Here is a 16,020-nt window from a genome sequence, read left to right on the forward strand (position 1 = left end):
TCGTCATCCCACACGTCATGTCATGTAATCAAATTCAACCCCTTGTAGTATACAGCTCTTAAAAATACTCCTCATAATATAGAAAGCCACTATTTTACCCTCCATATCCACATTTATTTTAATATGTAAATTTAATAACTTTATAATTGGATGAGTCTTATAACACCTACCTAACGCATTTAATGAGCATATTTTATAAAAAAAATTCAAAAAATGAGTTGGACATCAGATTTTATATAAAAAAAAAAAATCTAGAAAATGATAAATTCCAATGTATAACTGTCATTCAAATAAATTTTTAAAAATTCCTCTATAAATAATATCTATTTCTAGAAATTATTTCATTCTTCCAAATGCATTAATCATCCTCAAAATTTCCGTAAACGAATAAATAATATAAAAATATTGATATTTATGTTTATCTCGAAAAATATATGAGATCTTTGGATTTGATTAAAGCTAAAAATATATATATATCTAATTTTGGCTCGAGTTCAATTTGAAATAAACTTGAAGCTCGAGTTTGATTGGACGGGGGATCATATGTTTTTTGAAAAAATGATATATATTAATGTTTAAGCTAGTACAAACTAATATGGATCCTTTAAGGGGAGCAAGAATTATAAGAACATCTATATCAATTTCTCTATTATTATATCTAAAATTTAGGATAAATGACTCACTTTATTAAATTTAGATAATTATTTTTTACTACACACTATATTCACTATCCTAAAATTTCTATCATTCTTAATTTATTATTATTTTTTTATTTTTCTTTTATTTTTTATTATTATATTTATGAAATGAGTGGAAAGAGAGATTAAAAAGATGGAGTGAAAGGAGAGAGATTAAAAAAATATTATTTTATTTTTAGGATAGAAATTTTATTCCATAAATTTAAATAATCACTATTCATCAAATCTAAGTTTAGAAAATGAATAGGATAATTGATATAAAAATTTTTTAGCTACCTATCTAAAATTTATGATAGATATTTGGTTAAGGTAGCTCATGTGAATGTTCTATGGGGAAAGAATGATGACATTTCTAGAATTCTGAGGATAACTTTGGTAATCTATAACTTGAGGAGGGCATATGAAAAAAAAGTAGGGCGAGAGTCTGCTATAAAATAGGAAGGCTGAAGAAGGAAGCGCAGCCAGTGAAAGTTAGCAACGCATCGGATGTGAGAGCTCGCTGTTTCTAGAACTAAACCAATCCAACGCTATTTTTAATCAAGGTAAAATTGAACGCACAGTTCTTGCTTTTCTGTTCTTGTCCTTTGTGTTCCTCCGGAAATTTTACTATCCGCTGATGGTTTTGTCATGTATTTAGCCTGCTTTGTTTGAGCTTGGCATATCCCCAATATTACGTCCGTGTTTGTTTGTACTCCTCTTGTTAAGAGATTTGCAGGATTGTGTATGGAGGATTTATGGCCTTGATTTACGATCGGTTGTGGTTTGAGCTTCTTCGATCTCATAGATTTTAGAGAGAAGGGTATGCTTAAAGATTAGGTTTTTCTTGAGTTGTATAGGTTTTGGAAAGAATTCCAAAAATCTGACGAGTGAGCCTTTTTAGTATGAGTTTACTTTTCTTTTCTGTTTGAAAGCCTTTGCATCATGGCTTATTTAATGGAGAGCAACGTGATTGAAAATAACGCGACTAACCTTCAAAAGATCTAATATTTTAAGGCGGACAAGTAAAAATAATGAGTGTATCATGATGACTTATTCAGATGAAAATTAAGGATTGTCGTGATGTTTATTTGTCTCAGCCAATCTAGTTGCAGATACGCAGTTTGTGATTTTTTTAGTGGGGAAAATATTTAATTTCAAGAAATAGACAGACAGCAACTACTTTGAATGGAGTAAACCTCATACGTACTCGTTGTTGATTTATATGTTATGTTCAACCAATTTCCTTTTCTATAAAAAAAAGTTTGCCATTTTATTCAACATGCTGATTTCCTGTGTTTCTGTTGTCTTCTCTAAGTGGACATGTAAAATCTAATGCAGGAAGGTTTTTTTCATAAGCTTTGCATCATTTAACATTCTAATCTTTTGTAGAGTTAGTGGCTAACTGAACAATGGAAGCTGAAGTTGGCATGGGAAATTGTCTCGCTTGGGCTGCAAGAGATGTGTCTGGAATCCTATCACCTTATAGGTTTGATCGCAGGTGTGCTTAAAATAAGGCAAAATTTCAGTTGCATATGTTCCTGATAATTCTATATTGGCTGGATTCTTTGGATCTAAAAACAAATGAAGAAGAAATCTTTGAGTGGCCGGGACTAAGTAAATTGGGACCAATGCATTCTTTCAAAATGTCTGAACTGTTAACTTATTTGGACAACTGACACCTGGTTATTTGTTTTGCTGAAGTATTGTTTTAAGGGATAATAAACTAAAAGTATGAAGAGGATCTGAGTTTGGAAATGGCTTTTAGGCATCAGCAAATGCTTCAGAATTTTTTCACATGAAATGGCTTTTTGTGAAGCATTTGTTATTTCATACTTCACTGAGGAGCTTCGTCTAACTTGTTATTTTTTTCCAGATCTGTTGGAGCAGATGATGTTTCTATAAAGATAAAATACTGTGGAGTTTGTTATGCTGATGTTGTTTGGACCAAGAACTTGCATGGTGACTCGATGTACCCAGTAGTCCCAGGGTATGCTATTTCCAGTTCTTATAGATTGATCGTTTCTACTTTCACTGTGAAAATGCTTCTGCATAAAGATGTGCTTAAATATCACTAGTTGATGTGCTCGTATATGTATCAACTCTAGAACTTTGTGGTGGTTTATTAGTTTTTTGTATAATGTATACCAAAGCAAGTTCCATCTGGTCTAAAAGAAATTAACAAAGGAAATGCAAATACTAATCAGGTAAAATTGGTTCATATAAACTTATTGACTTTAAGAATTTCTATCTGGAAAAAGTGAAAAACCTATCCATGTTAAATTTTCCCCCTTTTTTTTTAAATTCTTATTAAAATAAATGTTTCAGGCATGAAATTGTTGGAGTGGTTACAACAACTGGTCCCAATGCTGGAGGATTCAAAGTTGGTGATCATGTTGGTGTAGGGACATTTGTAAATTCTTGTATGGAATGCCAGCATTGCAATGACCTCCGAGAGATCTTTTGCCCCAAGTCAGCATATACCTTCAATTCAATCGATTCAGATGGTACAGTGACGAAAGGGGGATACTCCAGCTATATTGTTGTTCATCAAAGGTGAGTCCTGTTCTGTGACTGTGAGCTTGTCAATCTTAACCATAATCTTTTCTAAATTTTAGAATCTTAGCAATTATTTCTAGATAATATGAAGAGCAGACAAACAATTATGATCTGAATGGGATTTACAATTTCACGCTGCACTTGTTTAGTTCAACACTTCAATTGATACTTGAGTGGCATCCTTTCATTGTTGTCCTTCGAACAGGTTCTGCTACAAGATACCTGATGGCTACCCTTTGGATAAGGCTGCACCTTTGCTATGTGCAGGCATCACAGTTTACAGTCCCATGATGCGCCATAAGATGAACCAACCTGGTAAGTCACTGGGAGTTATAGGGCTCGGTGGCCTCGGTCATATGGCTGTGAAGTTCGGTAAAGCATTCGGTTTGAAAGTAACAGTATTCAGTACTAGTGAGTCCAAGAAGGAGGAAGCCCTGAATATCCTAAAAGCTGACAAATTTGTGCTTTCATCAGACAAGCAACAGATGATGGTATAATGTCACTTCCATCATGTTTGTGCTCGATTATACTGCTTCTAAGTATTTAGTTCAGCATATCTTAAATCTTTCTCTACAATTGCTTATCTTAAATGGAGTCTTTATCCGTTTAGGAGTTTCTTTGTAATTGTCATTTAAGTTTATGCAAGCTATATAAAAACTAGACTGCAAACATGCAAGTATTTACAACATGAAACATATAATTTCTCTAGGAAAGAAGAGAGAAGAAAAATATGAAACAAACCTATATGTGTGATTGGTGTATTCTGTTAGTGTATTTAATGTATCTTCTATACTTTTTTTGCTCAGTCCTTGACACAATCATTGGATTTCATCGTTGACACTGCCTCCGGCGATCATCCGTTTGATCCTTACATGGACCTATTGAAGGTAGAGGGTGTTTTGATCCTCGTAGGCTTCCCGAGTGAGATCAAATTATCTCCTAGAAGCCTAAACCTCGGTATTGTTCTGTTCTTATCATGTTGCTCTATTATCCTAGAAAACACTTCAATATAATGTTGAATTGGTTCTGATGCTTCCTTCTATTCAATTCAATGTAGGCGCGAGAAGTATAGCTGGGAGCATAACAGGAGGCACAAAAGAGACACAAGAAATGCTCCACTTTTGTGCGGCAAACAAAGTATACCCTGAGATTGAAGTTATTAGCATTTCTTACGTCAACGAGGCTCTTCAAAGACTCATTGACAGGGATGTCAAATATCGGTTTGTGATTGATGTGGGAAACTCTCTCAATTAGATGTCAGATTGAACTAGTGAATTGCGTGTGATTATGTGGTTTTGAGTTGCGATGCATCTTTTTCTTCTTCTCTCTTTAGAAACTGTTGTTGGCATGAAAACAATAATCCTCTATCTATTTCGATAATTCTGTCAACAATATGAGTTACTCTTATACAAGTGATTGTTTATTTTTCTTTATTTGAAACTGAAGACATTGCTCATTTTTTATAAAACCTGACAACTCAGACAATATAAAACCTGAACTAAAAGAGCCAAATGTGAAACATCAGGTTTTTTTTTATCGATCGCTCATTTCAATCAACATCAAAATCTAATGATCTAAATCCTTAAAATAAGAATGCAGAAGAATTGAGTTCCAATTGTACCCGCATAAAAAAAATTAAATGAAAAGAAAATCATTTAACTTGATACAACTATCAACAGAGCAAGGATTGCTCAAAATCTTGGCTGATGATTATACTTCAATTGTTCTAATCAAACTATTTTACCCTTTTTCAAAGTAATACATTCAAACAAGAGATTAAAAAAAAAGAATCCATTTGGTCTTCTCTTTGATTCCCTTTTCCCTTTCCATGTTTTTAAGCAAACTTAGCTGACAGAAAATTGGAAACCTCAGCATAATTGCTTATAGTTCGGCATAGAAGCTGGAATCAGCAAGAAAATAAATACTTTATTATTGCTTGGCTCTTGACGTTAGAAATATCAATTTCATACAGCTTTCCAAATCTTTATTTCCAGAAGAGAGTTAAAAAAAAAAAACAAACAATTTTTACTTCAACTTTCTGGTTCAACTTATCTGCTAGTCACTCTCTCGTAAACCGGTAGTCTTCTACGCAATAACAGGTTGTTATCTCCTCATCTTCCCCTTGTATCAAGTTAGAAAAGTCTGCTCCTGCAATGTATAGAAAGCAATGACAAGCGCTATAAAAGATACAGTAAAGATCAAACAGGAGATCAACTTCAAATATTCAATGGAAATGTTATTTCCCCTGACTTACATCAGAAATACTAATGTTTTTGATGTATAAAAGCCAGTATATCGACACTGTTATTATGTCTGACAAATATTAGAGACTAGACCAGTCATATTATTTTGGTATATCTGGGACTAATCTATTTGTTTCAAAAATTTCAGCTTGGATATATTGAGAATCCTAATGCAAGATTCAACTTATAATGGCATGACAACAAGCTAGTGTTCAGACTGTCAAAGATTACTGAATGCAACTGTAATCTGCGCTGTGCTAGTGGCGAATAAATATGCAAAACCAAGTAATTGGCAGTTACAAGAATAGAAATCAAAATGGCAATGAAATTGCGATGGATAACTGCATTAAGCTAGATGATACGTTAGTCTAAAAGAAACACGTCCAAAGTAATCACATTTGTTTAACCCTGACACAGACAGCCGTAATTGCAACCCCAAAAGCATGAATTCTACAAACATCGTTGACAACTATAAGTTTACGCAATGCATTAGGTGTAAGCGTGCTAGAATCAGCAAACTAAAGATGGCATCCCACAAACAGTATTCAGATATAGTAATCAGGCTTCAGAGTGAAGGTTAGTAGTTAGTAGCTTAGATAACATATTACTTATAAAAAGGTGCCAAAAAATCAAATCGTGGAATTCACCCACATGTCCCGTACACATATCTAAGAAAAGAGAAATATACCTGAAGAACTTCACAGGTCAAAACATACTATGAGATGCCCAAAATTGCAGTGTCCAGTTAATTTAATGTACACCATAACCATGAAGCAAGAGTGTTTGAGCAATTATGTCTCTAGATTCACTACAAAGCTTCTCTGCATCTTTTCCATCTAGAGGCTTGTGTATCACGACTTTCACAGCTCCTGAATTTATTATACCTTCCCTTCCTGGAGGCATAATCTTACCTGTCCCCATAATTGTTATAGGCAAAACAGGAACACCAGTCTTCGTAGCAACACTAAACGCTCCTTTCTACAAGAACACCAATTAAGTCAACTTATTTCCAAAATTCTATTTTCAACATTGTGTTTAACTACATACAATCAAGTAGAACAACACAAAATCACCTTGAAAGTGCCTAGCTTTCCATCTTTACTCCTGGTTCCCTCCGGGAAGAAAAAAACAGATGCCCCCTTCTTAATGAAATCCATACACCGCTTAAGACAATCCTGTAAGCAAGCAGAATAATAAATTTAACAACTGGAATATTGGAGAACAAACAACTTGCAAAGTCTTTCTACAAAAATCCTCTAGGACTGATTAACCAAAGCTTCAAGGTTCAAATACAATACAAACATCCATATTAGTACGATTAATAAAATGATCAAGAAGGGTATCATAAAGGTGAAAAGGCATCACCAATTTTGAACAGTCAGGAAAAATTACATAAGCCCAGCATTAATTATCATACAACTTAAAATGTCAGATTATATCTATCAATTTGAAGTCTTAATCATTCATATATAAGCAAAGATTGATTTTCCTCATCCAACAAAAAAAGAAATCATTTCTAAAAGATGACCAATGTATTTAAACTCAAAAAAGAAAACAAAATACCAGCTGGCTCCTGCTATCAGTTCTGGCAATAGGAATTACACCAATGAGATACATCGCCCATCCAATAATTGGGAAAAGAAAAATGCTTCTTTTGCTTATAAATTTGAAGCTCCTCCCAATGGTCAGAAGGGTGTATATATCCAAGAAGCTCTGATGATTGGAAACATACACAGTTGGAGCATCTTGAAGAGGTAAGTTCTCTATCCCCTCAAATTCAAACTTATAAAAAGGAATTATAGTCAGTGTTGCCCAGATCTTCGCGATCCAGTGATGAAATCTGCGTTGATGCCGATCAAATAGGAGGACTAATGGGTGCACCACCGCCATAGTAGCAAATAGAAAAATTGCAGCCACAGCCGTAACAGAGTAAAACAAAACCCCCCTGGCTTGTGAAACCAATTGAAATTCTGCTCAATAACAAATTCATTTCTGAGTGAGACTTCATATTTTTGAAAACTTTAGGGTGTGTTTGATTTGTTTGCATTTTCATTTCATTTTCCAGAAAACTGCATTTTTTTTCATTTTTCAGAAAATGAGTTTTCTGCGTTTTTCGTTTTCTTAGAAAATGCTCTCTCTTTTTCTTGAAAATGAAGGTGGAAAATGCAAACCAAATGCGTTTTCCATTTTCTCAGAAAATGAAAATAGAAAACAACATGAAAAATGCAAACCAATCGCCCCCTTATTTTGCCAGTATGATTTTCATGATATATGTTCTATAATCAGGATAATGGAATTCCTTTATCCTGGTTGCATCCTACTGTCTAAATATTATTTTCTTCTTCGATCAGTATTCTAGCAAAAGTGGCTCTTCTATTGTCAAAAGATGTCCATTCAACTGGTTTGGAACCAATTCTCATAATAAAAGAGTTCTAACTCCATAAAGAAAAATGAATTTTCAAGAATAATATGCCAATTATTGTATCAGAATGAACATAATGTGGAGCATCATTTCACAAATTACTTAACTAAATTCCCCTTGTATTTCTCGAGTATGTTAAGAACTGGATTTCTGTTGGACATACAACTAATGTTGCAAAATAAGTGGATGGAATTAAAAATACCACCAAATTGATTTACACATCAGAATTATCACTCGCAATTTTTAATTCCAGCATAACCATCCACTATAAGGTGTGGAATTGAAATGCTAATTCATATATGTTTTTTTTTCCTAGCAACTAGAACCATGATTGATTTCTCTAAAGTTCAGAATTTCAATTTTTCACTAATTTTTGCAAATTTTTACAGGCAAAATGTGATCAAGGTGAATCATGTGATGCGATAAAACAAACCAAACTAAAAAGTCAATCCATGATCAGTTTCGCATTTCGATTTGTAAAAAACAAAAAAAAAAAACCTTAAAATCAGGTACGCTACTTCCGATTGATCCCAAGAACACGCGAATCGCAGAAGAAAACATCAAATGACAAAAAGCTAAATTGATTTCTCGTTCAGCCGAACCTGACGCGGAGCTTGACGAGTCACCAACGGGACCAACAGCAGAGACCTCCGACCTCGCTATGGTGTCTCGCCGCACCGTCGCCTCCTTTTTAATCGGAATCACCGATTTGGGGCAGAGAAACCTGACGCTACAGTGGAACTGGTGGTTCCGGTGTCCCGAAACTACGACGACTAAAAAACATCAAATCAGATCAATAAGAAAAAAAATAAACGGAACCCGAGATTAATCAAGAACCAAAAGCATAAAAGAAAAACACGAAAATTGCGTACCAGGAGGAGAAACGGCAGTTCTCGGAGCTGGCGAGCACTTGAGGGGCGCGACCGCCAGGAAGAAACCACTGTGTCTGAGCCACAAGAGCGATCCGGTCGCCATTACGCGCTACCCTCCCTTCTTCCCTCGAGCGAGATCTCCTCCACTCGAGACGAAGCCTTAAAAAGCTTGGCGATGGTGTTGGCGAAGAGGGCGGTGACGGACAAAGCGAAAGATCTGGTCAAGGAGGCCTCCATGCACGACACGTGTTAAAACGCGCATCTCAAAGCTGATTAATTTTTTTTAAATTTCCACCTTACAATTTTATCATATTTGTCTCCCACGGTAACACCTCTCTTCTCACGCTAAAATCCCCTCTCTTCCCTCGCCGTCCACCGTCGCGTCTCGCCGTCTCGGTCCTCTGCTGCGACGTCGGTCGGTCAAGGAGTTCCGAAACCCTAACACTTCCTCTGAATCGCCGCGAGAAACCGGGAAGATCACTAGTTTAATGGTTCAATTTTGGCTCTCGAATCTCTCTCTGCGTCAAAAGTCATGAGATCATTGGGCGTGGAGAAGGCGACGGTGACTCGGCACGTTGGCCGGAACAAGGTGCTGAAGGAGGGGCGGCGTAGCGGGAAGAAGGCGGAGTTCTGGACAGCTACCGGCCGGCAGCTCCACTTCACGACGACGGAGTAATTTGGCGACGAGGAGCTGATTAATTTATTTGTTTTTTACATACAGATTTAAAATTTTGTGGTAGTTTTTTTCTTCGCAAAAACAAATTTTTATCGTCAGAAATAAAACAGCATAAACTGACAATTTATTAAGAAACGACAAGACTCTGCTTATCCACAGGTAGGTGAAAGAGCTCGCAAACGTTAATCATTATCTTCCAAATTAAAAAAAAAAAGATTCAATTTTTTTGTTCAAACTCAAGAAACTACTTGCAATCTCAAAGAAAAACTTGAACTTGGTAGGCGAAGCCGGAATTTCTACATGTAGAACGAAGGAAGCAGCTTTCTACGCGCCCGAAGCAGAGGGCGTCGCCAGGCGGAGGCGGGTGCGGAACGGCAGGGCGTACGGAGGCGGCGGAAGCGGCGGCGGCGGGGCAGCGAAGGGGACGCAGCGGAGGATGAGCGTGCGGACTCGCCAAGGGATGGGAGCTCGGAGCAGCAAGTGCTCCAGCACGCCGGCCACCGCCGCCGTGTACTCCTCCAGCAGCTCCGCCATCTCGGCCACGAGCATCATCTCGCTTCCTTCTCGGTCGGTCGGTAGGGCCCGCGAGCTCCACACAAGGAAACCCTAAATCAGCTCCTCCCTCCTCAGCTCCCCGAGATCGATGGCGAAAAGTGCGGGAAACTGATCACAGCTGATTTGGCACAAATCGCAGGATGCGGCTCCGCTTTAACAATCGGCTGACGCATTGGATTCGGTAGAACGATCGTTATTTTAAAAAAGAAAGAAACGGGGGCAGTTACCGAGCATGATTCTTGAAACTTCCAGTGTGCGGCCGCATGTCACGACATCCGCTTCCAGAATGCTAACACGCACAATCACCTGCGTCCTGATTAGATAATAAGTGGACCCCTCCTAATTATACAAGTAAAACAAAAAGGTAAGGTAAGGATCGGGTGTAATTTTTACAAGTAACTATTACTTACGTTGACGTGGAGCATTCTACCATCATTTCCGGCTGAGAGCTTCTGAATTTTGCCGCATCATAATTAAGTTTATGGTCTATTATCTCTAACCCCTCAAACAATGACTGAGTTGGTTCGGTTGATCTACTTATCTGTGGGCCATGAGGATTGATGCCAACATCATCGATCCGGGTTAGCCACTGACGTTGATGTCGTCACCTCGGGATAACCGCCTCTTGTCCACGTTTTTTTTTCCTTTCTTTCTTCCCTCGTGTATTTCTTTGCAGCCGTCATTGGCTATCTGATAGGATCGAGTAGCGCTATAGAGGAAAAGTGAATATCACTTCTTTTTAAAATTATTTTTTTCTTTTTAAGTCAGAATCGTGCAGCGAAAAATAAATAGAGACACAATGGTTTACTTCGTTCGGAGCCTAGCTCGACTCCTACTCGAAAGCCCGCGGTCCTTGACCGCACCGATGGGCAAAGCACTAAAACCCTTCTCTCCGAATCCCTCGGAGAGAAGCAGATCGTACAAGTACAATAGAATAAGATAGTAACAAACCTACTATCTTATTAGCAATTAAGTATAAAACAAAAAATAAATATACCGACAAATGAATCGAAGATGTAGCGTAGGTCGGTTCTTCCAAATGACGTAACTTTGCACTGAAGATGACTCGCTTGCAGAGTAGTAACTTGTGATCAGAAAGTTTTACTTTGGCCTCTGTCTTCGAGTCTGAATTTATAGGTGAACTGAAGTTCGGTCGACCGATCCCTCTGTTCGGTCGACTGAACCAGCTCCGCTCACCCACAGCTGGAGTCTGACGTTGGCTCGTAAATTCTGCATTAACTGGCCTTCAATGGTTCGGTCGACCGATCAGCTTCTATTTCCTTTGCTGCTGATCGGTGCTGATGATCTGTCCTGTGCTGAGTCACTATGGTTCGGTCGACCGATCAAGCTTTGACCGGACTATGACTCAGTTCTGATCTGGACTGACTTCTGTGCTGATCTTACTTGGTTCGGTCGACCGGTCCTCTGGTTCGGTCGACCGATCCGCCTAGACCTGCAAAACAGTGTTAGAACAAAAAACACCGTACAACACAGATGTTAGCATAACAGTATAATAATGCATGAGTAATAAAAGAACAGTAGAACTGTTCTTGATCTCAACTTGGAAACCTTCCCGGTTTCTTCAGTTGGATCAGCGACCTAAGGTTGTTCCCTCCGGGAACTCGACCTCACTGTCGCTCCTCCAGTTTGCTTACCTCAACCTACCTGTCAAATTTTGATCCTCCAGATCTAGTTTGGACTTCTCACTCAGCCTTGATCGGCTCCCCAGGACTTTTCCTTTGATCTTCGGTCCTTCAGACCTCTTGATCACACTGCCAAGCTTCGTCTCCCCTCGACCTTCTTGGACTTTCACCTGGGTTACACGATCTGCTAAGATTTCTCCTGCCTAGCCTTCAACTAGGTCTTTCCCGGTTGAGTAAACATTCTGCACACTCAGTAAACTTGTTAGATCACAACAAGACTTAACTTGAACCTTTGACAACATCAAAACTTAGTTTTGATTCTGGTGCAACTTGCATCAACACTACCCGAGCCGTAGTCCCTAACTTCAAAGGAGGATTCTCTTCAAGCAATCCCTTGTCTTGTATCATTTTTAGCAAGTGAGAGCTTTTGTTCGCCAAACCCCTAACACTACCACCCTGCCAATCTTATTCACTTAATCCTTTTTTCATAGCGGCTAAGGAATGAGAAATATTTCTCATGCATGTTACATGAATCAAATATTGAAAAGTCATCCCCTTCTCAACACTATGTTTTTCATTTGATACAAATATCATTTCCTTAGGAAGAAAGATATTTGATAAAGACTAATAACTTTCGGATATAATATTAGAATAGAAAGATCCATTACATAATAAACTCTTACTTTTAAACCATTTATGGTGATAGTCAACAATTCATAGTATTTTTCTGGTGTATTCTCGATGAGCCAGTATGTATATATAGATGTGAGAGAATATGTTTGGGAAGTAATAAACATCTTTGACATCTCTTCATATATAAAAAAGTTCTCGACATGAAAACAAGGAGACAAAGGATTGATCTTTGAGTAGGAAAAAGAATAGATTTGTAGGGTCCCAAATGAATTGATTTATTGTAAAAAAATGCTTGTTCTTTGAAAATTCTATTTGGTGTCTGCATGGTTTCCCTTTGCAAGAACTCCTTCTCATGCTCTTGAAGTTCATCCTCTTCGTTATAAATGCTCCGCTTGTTCCAAATTGATCCAACCCAATAGGGAGATCCCAATTAGTGGGCTTTCAATACAATCAAATAGATTGATTTATGGGCGCCATATTCTAAAAGCCTAAACTATGTGATTGAATAAATCCTCCTCCCTTTGTTGCAAGTAGATGTCCTCTTCCTCTTCTTCAATCTCTGATTCATATTTTTCATAGTTTTGAATCATATCTAACTGTTTTCTAGGTTTGGATTGAAGAAGTAATATCACTCGAATATTATCAAGTCGACTACAATCTTTTTCTATCTATGATGTTCCTAACAGAGTGTCTTCTAGTTCTAATATACCATGAATAAATAAGAATCATTCTCAATGAATCTATAAAAATTGATCCAATTATTTTCATCAAATCCAAGTGAAGACTAAATATCTTAAGCGATCAATCCAGCAGAACAATTCAAAAGATAAAAAAGGTATCATTAATTTCTTCATGCTCGTTCCAAGCTCAAAGTACCATTTATACAAATAAAAACCTCCTTCTTTACATGATTTCTTCTTCATATAGATAGATATAAAATACACGGGGCAATTACTTAAGAGTATATTTTGTGCAAAATCCCTTCCTATTTGATAGAAAACGATCCTATGATCCTGAACCGATATTAATTGGAATTGTAAATCTCAAGTTGTCTATAAAGAGATGATCTAACTGTATTAATTTCTATAATTGATTTCTTTTATATAATACAAATAGATAGGGTCTCATTATAAGTGTTGCAAGATCTTGTGCATTGGAATCCATAATTATGGACCCAAATTTGTTAGGATATGTTAGTACCCCAAAGTAGTTTTGATATGATCAACCAAGTCAGGTTAGGTTCTGTTGATATTTAACTCATGTGTCTAAGTGTGCAGGAACTTAGGAGCACAGGAAGTCGAGCGAAAGACGTAGCTAGCGAGAAGGGTGACACGGGAAAGAGCCGACGGGTTCAGTGCATTCGAGGGACGAGGTGCTGTGGAAGAATACATTAGCAGACGAGAAGAAGGCGTGCAGCGTTTCCGAGGGACGAGAAGCTAGAGCGAAAGATTGCTCGAAAATCAAAAAAGGAGTTCGGGTGAGCCTTATTCCGGATGGCCAAAATCACCCAAGCGAGCGGAGCCGAAGCGGAAGACCCGGACCAATGTGAGCGAAATCGGAATAGAAGACCGGGACCGAAAGTCAACAAAATGTTGACTTTCTTGGTTTGGGCACTTGGACCAAGAATTTTATCCAAATTCGACATTGCGCTTCCCATTGTGACAAGGATAAAAGTAATCCCCCTCCAGGTGTCTGGAATCCTTCCAAGCGCCCCAACCAGAGTTATAAATACAGTTCTGGTCCCAGAAGATCAGAACAACACTTGTAAATGCTTATCTTTTGTTCTACTACTGGTTTGTGAGTCATCAATACTGTAAGAGTCTTCTCCACCAGAAGGAGAATTTGATAGTGAGCTTCAACTACTACCTTGGATTAGTAATCATCTAATTACAAACCAAGTAAAAAATCTATGCCTCTTTTTTTTTTAATTAGTCTCTTATTTATTTTATGCAAGTGTATGATTTAATTAAGTTGTAAAGTTCGAAAAAGGTTTGCTTTTTCTTTTGCAAGGCTATTCATCCCCCTCTAGCCGGCCGCCAAGGGTCCAACAAGTAGTATCAGAGCTAGGACGCTTCAGGAGGACTAACTGCCAGAGCTAGCATCTACCCGCCAATGTTTGAGGGGGAATTCTTATTCTGGAATCATAAAATGGAGGTATTTTTTGAACTAATTTTGATATAATGTTTTCTATGAAATTTGGTTTTGATATCCCCAAAAGAAAAGATGGAAAAGAACTCGAGGAACATCTTTGGACTCAGACGTAGTGTGACAAATTCATAGCAAATGGTAAGGTCAAGCTCCACCTACTGAGTGTTCTTCCAACTCAAGAACTCGACAAAATAGGCAACTACCAATGCGCAAAAGAATTTTGGGAAAAGTTCTTGGACCTCTATGATCAATCAACGAAAGAAGAATCTGATTATGCTACGGATACCGACTCGGCTACAAAGGCATTCGGATCCTAGGAGATTACCGGAACATCACTAATTGTCGAATACCTATGCGAAAACGACGAAAGCACCTCGGAAATGAGCATCGAGAGCATTGATGAAAGAGGAGACATTGTAGAAGAAATCGTCAATGAAGGGGGAGCATCTACCGATGAATATATGGTAAGTCAAGTAAATAAGCTTCCTCCAGAGTAATTATTTAAAATTATGTAAATGTTAAATAAATCATTATATAGAAAAAGAACACAGTATGTAAAATCAAAGAAAGAATATGCATGCTTAAAAGAAGAATTTCAGAAATTAATAGATGAAAAATACAAAATTAAAAGATAAAATAGAAATGTTAGAAAAGGAAAATTCATATTCAAACTTTGCGCATGTTCCAGAAAGAAATTATAAACATTTAACTGATATTTTAAATACCATAAGAACTAGTAAATAGGAACTTATATTAGATTCCAAAACCAATTTTAAAGTGAAAAAATATCATTCATACTTAAATTCTTCTTGCATTGATTTAATTTTCTTGTTTAGAATTGTCAATTTTTTAAAAAATTATTTCATATAATTTCTATTTGAAATTAATTCAATCTAAATTCTTCTGAAAAAAAGGAATTCAACATCTATCAATAAGAAAAACTTAAAAATATTTTTTCTTTTATCTTTGAATCATTTTTTATTATACCGTACAGTACAATTTTTTTACAAATCTTATTTTTTATGAATTATTATCATATTATCAATCAATGAAAAAAAATTTCTGTTGATAAATTTTTTATAAATTATCTAACTGCAAATTTTTTATAAAAATCCTTGAACAATAATTTCTTTTGAAATCTTTTTTTTTTCTAATTGTCATAATACATACTCAGAAAATCTCACAAATCTTTTTGTTCAAAAACTATTTTTAGGATTTTTTTAAGAAAATAATTTATTTTTGCTTAAATCAACTTGATAATTTAGTAAAAAAAAATGGCTTTGATTATATTTGCCTTACTGCTGTCAAAAATTGTTAGAATTTTTTACCAATTAAAACTAATTTTTTTCTTTTCCAAAAATGGTTTATAACTTACAAAGAAAAATTCAGATTTTCAAAATTTCAACTTAATAATTTTTTGGATAATAATTATCCCTTAGACTTTGGTTTACATTTATTTTCAAAAGCACTTTAGAGTACTTTATTTTTAATGTGATTAAAGGAAGAGAATTCGATATTAAATCTAGGGGAGAGTAGTTAGCTTTTTTTGTACTTGTAAATTTTTTTTTGTACTAGCAAAAATTATAACTATTATT

The 16,020-nt window shown here is 36.4% G+C and overlaps 2 protein-coding genes across 4 annotated transcripts; one reads left to right on the top strand and one right to left on the bottom strand.

Moving 5' to 3' along the window:
• Positions 1-1,120: 1,120 nt before the first annotated feature.
• Positions 1,121-4,666, top strand: LOC121971031 (probable cinnamyl alcohol dehydrogenase 1). 2 transcript variants are annotated; one of them, XM_042522100.1, is made up of 7 exons: positions 1,121-1,240; positions 2,067-2,175; positions 2,551-2,664; positions 3,003-3,230; positions 3,439-3,724; positions 4,040-4,190; positions 4,291-4,666. In XM_042522100.1, exons 2-7 carry the CDS (start codon positions 2,087-2,089, stop codon positions 4,485-4,487), a joined length of 1,065 nt encoding a protein of 354 aa, XP_042378034.1. In that variant the 5' UTR covers positions 1,121-1,240; positions 2,067-2,086; the 3' UTR covers positions 4,488-4,666. The 2 variants fall into 2 exon arrangements, with proteins under 2 accessions (XP_042378034.1, XP_042378033.1); XM_042522099.1 differs by lacking the exon at positions 1,121-1,240 and adding an exon at positions 1,326-1,497.
• Positions 4,667-5,139: 473 nt separating this feature from the next.
• Positions 5,140-8,955, bottom strand: LOC121971032 (1-acyl-sn-glycerol-3-phosphate acyltransferase LPAT1, chloroplastic-like). 2 transcript variants are annotated; one of them, XM_042522102.1, is made up of 6 exons: positions 8,771-8,955; positions 8,501-8,662; positions 7,040-7,446; positions 6,550-6,651; positions 6,165-6,454; positions 5,140-5,381 (listed from the first exon to the last, which is right to left on the bottom strand). In XM_042522102.1, the coding sequence occupies exons 1-5, from the start codon at positions 8,871-8,873 to the stop codon at positions 6,227-6,229; spliced, it is 1,002 nt and encodes a 333-aa protein (XP_042378036.1). In that variant the 5' UTR covers positions 8,874-8,955; the 3' UTR covers positions 5,140-5,381; positions 6,165-6,226. The 2 variants fall into 2 exon arrangements, with proteins under 2 accessions (XP_042378036.1, XP_042378035.1); XM_042522101.1 differs by having other exon boundaries at positions 8,501-8,671; positions 8,771-8,952.
• Between the last annotated feature and the right edge of the window lie 7,065 nt (positions 8,956-16,020).

This window comes from Zingiber officinale, chromosome 4A (genome assembly GCF_018446385.1).
Source record: "Zingiber officinale cultivar Zhangliang chromosome 4A, Zo_v1.1, whole genome shotgun sequence".
In the NCBI taxonomy this organism is placed as follows: Eukaryota; Viridiplantae; Streptophyta; class Magnoliopsida; order Zingiberales; family Zingiberaceae; genus Zingiber; species Zingiber officinale.

Excerpts from the sequence above, each read along its gene's own strand:
- LOC121971031 (XM_042522100.1), top strand. The coding sequence starts at position 2,087 with ATGGAAGCTGAAGTTGGCATGGGAAATTGTCTCGCTTGGGCTGCAAGA. Across the intron at positions 3,231-3,438 it reads TATATTGTTGTTCATCAAAG|GTTCTGCTACAAGATACCTG; the intron begins GTGAGTCCTGTT and ends TCCTTCGAACAG. Across the intron at positions 3,725-4,039 it reads CAGACAAGCAACAGATGATG|TCCTTGACACAATCATTGGA; the intron begins GTATAATGTCAC and ends TTTTTTGCTCAG.
- LOC121971032 (XM_042522101.1), bottom strand. The coding sequence starts at position 8,873 with ATGGCGACCGGATCGCTCTTGTGGCTCAGACACAGTGGTTTCTTCCTG. Across the intron at positions 8,672-8,770 it reads AACTGCCGTTTCTCCTCCTG|TCGTCGTAGTTTCGGGACAC; the intron begins GTACGCAATTTT and ends GATGTTTTTTAG. Across the intron at positions 6,455-6,549 it reads GAAAGCTAGGCACTTTCAAG|AAAGGAGCGTTTAGTGTTGC; the intron begins GTGATTTTGTGT and ends GTGTTCTTGTAG.